Source organism: Perna viridis, chromosome 7 (assembly GCF_037379345.1).
Source record: "Perna viridis isolate PV_CMFRI_1.1 ecotype Kerala chromosome 7, ASM3737934v1, whole genome shotgun sequence".
NCBI lineage: Eukaryota > Metazoa > Mollusca > Bivalvia > Mytilida > Mytilidae > Perna > Perna viridis.
In genome coordinates this window covers 49,495,006-49,500,628 of record NC_142451.1, presented here as the reverse complement: position 1 = coordinate 49,500,628, position 5,623 = coordinate 49,495,006, and the positions used below count along the sequence as shown (strand labels likewise).

Below are 5,623 nucleotides of genomic sequence, written 5' to 3'. Positions count from 1 at the left end.
ACAACGTATTGGTAAATATCGTTGGCTGTTTTCGTGGTTGACAGAACAACACAGAAACCTACACATTTTTTAACTTAAGTCAAAATAGTAGTATGGACGTGAATAAGAATTTAACTAGATTAGAAGATGTGCTTAAGTTTATGAAAGGTCACGGTACTTTTGAGTTGTCATACTTTCATTTTTGTGGTTTTTAGTATAATCTGTGAATCAAGGTCAATACTGCGCTTCAAAACAAATTAAGCAGTTTGTCACATGCCAAATTGAATTTATAAACAGCAACGAAATTTTAGTTGTTTTTAACATTCGAACTGATTTTAATGTACTGTATTCAAATTGATACTAACTACTTCCCACATAACTCCACACGAGACAAGTGGATACAATTTACCAAAGTCCGGTTATTGAAGCGTTTCCTGTTATTTTGTTGTAGTTAATGTTGTTCTGCATGGCAGTGTTCAGATGTTTTCCCTGACAAGAAATGCAAGGAAAAGAGTATGAATTGGTCAACCAGTTAGCATTTCTCCTAAGGAAGAATGGTAAATAGTTTTTGACGTGATGAAAGTTCTTGATACTTTTGGCAGTCTTAATTTCAATTTAGATATTTTATTGATCTGAATCAATGGACAATGCAATACAATAGCTTTATATAACGTCGACATTTTAAAAACAATACAACATAAGCTCCTGGAAGCTTTTAAAATCGACATACATGCACTACAATAAATAACATTCACATCACAAGTATGTTACATGACATTGTTCTAGTCCTTTTCATACATACATACATGTAAATCATAAGTCAACATATAAGGTAAATAGTAGCAAATGTAAAATAGGATTAAATTGAAAGAGCAGCACTATAAAAAGTTAAGTGTAAAAGTATGTAAAGCAGATCTGTTATGAATTGCAAGCAAAACAATGACATGACCTGCTGTTCCACAAGTTTAGAAGAATTTTAAAGTGAATAAAAGAGGATTCTCTACAAAGTGGTCTGACAGGTCATTCCAGGTTTTTGCAGCAAAATATTTAAAGGAGTTTAACCATACCTTGAAAATCTAATGCTGGGTAGTTTTGCTGTGTTCTGATATCTGAAATTATATTTATTATCCTTTATTTCAATTAGGTCATGTAGATATACTGGGCTCTGTCTATTTATTATCTTGGAAGTTTCAGCTTCAATATTTCTTATTCTTCATACTTTTAGTGGTTGCATTTTCGATTTTGATAAAAGCTTCTCATATGTGCTAGTATAGTCGTTATAGATGAATTAAAGGGCCCTTTCTTGAATTTTTTCCATTTTTATTAGTATTAGCCTAACTACTACAAAAATGACAGGACAATGATTAAAATTGGACAAAATAAAAGAATGATAAACTGTTAACCTTTCCAGTTTGTTTAAGTGTTTCCCTATCTTTTTTTTTTAAAACATTTAACTGTTCAGAGGCGTTTTGCAAATGTTGGCTATATGAGTATCAAATTTTAACTGGTAATCTACTGTTACTCCCAAAAGTTTCACTTCATCCTCACATTTTATGATATTATCACCAAGATCAAAAGAAATGTTTTTATCATAAGTTTTTTTTGCCAATGGCAATTGCCTGAAATTTATCAGGGTTGGCTTTCATCTGATTCACTGCAAACCAGTCTATCAATTTTAAGCTGTCTGACTCCTATTTTGTTTTGACTTCATCGAGTAGTTTCATCAGCATAGTTATAGAGAGAAGAATCCTGAATGAAATAGAATATATCATTTAGAAAAATATTGAATAATACTGGGTCAAGAATTGACCCTTGTGACACCCCTTTATAAATTTTCTTCCACTTACTAAATGAAGATCCTAGTTTGACACACTCTTTCTGTTTGACAGATAATCTTGAAGAAGATTAAGAGCTTCATCTGAAACACCATATGATTTTATTTTATCTGTCAGAAGATTAAGTGGAAGGCAATCAAATTCTTTGCTTAAATCCATCAAAATTGCAGCTATAAATTTATTATCATGCATTGCTTTTTTCCATCCAGTCTTCCACTATTTTCAATAATGCGGTTTGGCAACCATAGCCAGCCTGAAAAGCTGAAAGATAGGAATGGACAATAGGCTTTGCCTATACATTTTGTACATATCCTCTCCAATTACAAAATGGAAAATACTAGCAAGAACATCATAATTGATAAAGGATAGAGAATTGAGGGTGGCAAAGGTGTAAAGCTTCAAAGTTCTTTATTATGCCAATTAGGGGCCCAAATGAGCATACATGTACAGTCATTTGATAAATCAAATACACCCTCTTGTATAACTTAAAGTAATACAGTAGTATAATTTGATTGGTCCTAGGACTCTAAGTTTCCAAAGTTGGCTACACAAAGAGAATCACATGATCTGTACTGAAATTATATTTATAGTTACATTTATTTGTTTAAGGTATACATATTTTCTATTAAAAGTATACTGTGTATTGTGTGTATTAGCACGTTTTTTATTAATTTTGAAAGGCTATACATTTTGTTTTTTGTTTTTGACTGATACTTTTGTGACTTTATGGAGGTAATAAATATTTGGGATTTTTTTTTCAGGAGACCGAATTTTGAATGGAGAAAGTAAATTGAGTCTGACAACTCAGTCATTATCATTATTGAATGTATCATTCAGAAGATACAGTGATGCCAAACATGGGGAATCAAGTCGAAATAAACATTGGCAAGAATTTGAGAAATGGCGAGTCAATGTACAATATCTACATGACTTTATCACAAAAACTTTATCCCTCAAGGTAAAAACTGTAAAAAAATTATCTAAATGATCTATCCTAATTGCAAAAGAAAAAAAACAGTAGGATATTTTTCTGCTTGGCATACAAATGTACATTTCTATGTCATTTGTTGATTTCAATACTTCATTTTTCAAGTCTCTTTAGTCCTACATCTTAATTTTTTTATTTTTGATTGCAGTAACCAATTAAGAATAATACACATAAGTGATCAGAAGTAATTGTCTACTTGTGATTTAAGGATTTTCATTAAGTGTACTGTATTGTATGGCCTTCCAAAGATTACAAAAGTATCTCTTACTTTAAAATGGCCATCATTCATCATGAGTGATTTAGTAGTCCTTATCAGGTTACACTGTATCCAGATTTTGTTTGTAGATAACACAGAGTTCAGCGACCATGCAGGGTCCTATTCTAATATCTAGGTTTCGTAGTGTTGAAGTGCTAGAGCTAAAGAAAGTCCCCATCCACATGTTAGAAGGTCTCCATAGACTTAGAGGTCAAATAAGAACTATTATTGTATCCAGATGCCTCATTAGTCTTCAGGTAACTAAATATACTTGTGATTCTTAGCTAATATGTACAGGTACATCGGTGTATGTACATGTCTGTTTAAGTAAAGGACTAATATCTGTCAGAATTTTAGTCTTTGTTTAAGCTTGCTACAAATGTACTTAATTATCTCTTTAAATTTAGATATTTCATTTTATTTCTAAACTTAATGTTATCCAAAGTAAAACAGTGTCAATTCTTATTGTATTTGATTTCATATTACATATTAGACTTAATGATTTTTGAAATTGCGCAGTGTTGCTTCCCTAAATGACTCATTGTCTATCTAACATTTCACTTTCAGGATTTGTTTGAAGCTTGTGGGGGAGATCAGAGTTCACCGATGTCTTGGCCTCAACTTAAATCAGCTTTCCTCAGTTATAACGGCCTCAAGAAGGTTGATTCCTCATTGGTAAATGTTTTTTTTTTTTTTTTTTTTAAAAGTTTGTTTACATTGGTTACTGGGGTAAAATTAAGGGAAGTAATATTTCATTCTTCTCTTCTTTTATTAGTGATAAATAGTGATGTTAACATCTAAGACTAAGTCTTGGGTATGAACATGCTTAAGAAATCCCAATTTTCAAGTAGTTTTTCTAAGTCGATAATATATTGAGAAGATAATATTTGAATGTAGGACAGAAAGTCACAGGACAAATAGTCGCAGACAAAAAGTCACAGGACAAAAAGTCACAGTTTAAATTTTGTATTTTAACAAAAGGTATAGGACAAAAAGTCACAGGACAAAAAGTCAAAGTTGATTTTTTTTCATATTTTTATATTTTTTTTCCACACTTGTCTTATTACTATTAGTTATAATTACAAAGACTTAAAAAGTCAGTTTTAATGAAATGAAAACATAGATGTCAAAATCATCCCAATTACAAAGTATTTTTTATGTATGGCTTTTTGTCATTCAGATAATATAATAGTTAATTGGTGTATAAACATCAATCACTTTAATCATCATATATGTATAGATTATAATTAATTGATTAATTGATTGGTTTCTGTTTGACAGGATGTAGTGCACTCTTGTAGGAAAAAATGGTCGTTTAGTTGTTTTAGTTAAAAAGAAAGAAAATATCCTGTCTTTCATGTATACCTACAAGCTTCATAAATGTTTTGACAAAACTGTTACTTCAATGACAGAAATTTTGGCTTCTAATCGTGAGTAATGAAATCCCAGATGTTGTTGTTTTTAGCCCAAAAGTATATAATTGACTTGATTTAATTTCTTGTCATCATTTAAAAATGGAAATTCTACAGAGTAACAAAGGTGGTCCCAATCTATGTTATGAAGGTTTTATCTACACAAGACATGCCTTAAGCAAGACCAAACAGTGGTGGAAATGTACTCTTAGGTCCAGCCAAGGTTGCTCAGGCAGTTTGTCAACAGATCTTCAGAATGACAACCCTGCACTAGGGCAGTCACACAACCATGCACCAGATGAAGCCTCCATCAGCCTCACTAAACTCAGACACAACATGAAAGAAAAAGCCCAGTCATCACACAATGCACCAAGCCAGATTTTTGCAGAGTCAGTGTCCAACTGTTCAGATGCCGTCAAAGCCATACTGCCAGTTGAGGATAACAGCAAGAGATCCATCAGACGTTATAGACCTCAACTACCAACGCCTGCACACCTAGGGGAACTTACCATCCCAGAGGAGCTTACAACAACATTAGAACAGAACCTGCAACCATTCCTTCTGTACGATAATGGACCAGAAGCTAACAACAGAGTTATTGCATTTGCAACAGAAGAAAACCTCTGACTTTTTGCAGATGCTGATACATTCTTCATGGATGGAACCTTTGACACAGCACTACACATATTACTACAGTGTACTGTCTTCTTCAAAAGAAATCTAGAGTTGGTTACCAAGAACTTTTCCAGGCCATCTTAGACAAGTGTGATGAACTTGGTCTTACCCTCAATGTAACCAGAGTTGTCTCTGACTTCAAGGATTGGTTGCTTCATACTATCAATGCTGTATTTGGTCCTCATATTGAACATCAAGGTTGTTTTTACCATCTGACCCAGGCTACCTGGCGCAAGATCCAGAAAATACGACTTGCAACACACTACATGGAAAACCAAGACTTAGACTTTTCTGCAACATGCTAGATGGCTTAGCGTTTTTACCAATTGCTGACCTACAAGATGGTATAGCCTACATAAGATCTGTCATCCCTGAAGAGCCAGCAGAGACTGTAGAATTGGTTGACTACTTGGAGACTACTTATGTAACTTGTACAAACCAACCTGTTCAACACAATGGGGAACAAAGACTGACGATG

At 33.0% G+C, this 5,623-nt stretch overlaps 1 protein-coding gene across 1 annotated transcript in view; it reads left to right on the top strand.

Annotated features, from left to right (window-relative positions):
• The first annotated feature begins 208 nt into the window (after window positions 1–208).
• Window positions 209–5,623, top strand: part of LOC148613116 (serine/threonine-protein kinase 11-interacting protein-like) — a 39,409-nt gene continuing 33,994 nt past the window's right edge. Inside the window, exons 1-4 of the mRNA XM_088595182.1 lie at window positions 209–536; window positions 2,576–2,772; window positions 3,148–3,315; window positions 3,626–3,733. Coding sequence (XP_088451308.1) covers window positions 479–536; window positions 2,576–2,772; window positions 3,148–3,315; window positions 3,626–3,733 — 531 coding nt within the window. The 5' untranslated portion in view covers window positions 209–478. The remainder of the gene's footprint in view (window positions 537–2,575; window positions 2,773–3,147; window positions 3,316–3,625; window positions 3,734–5,623) is intronic.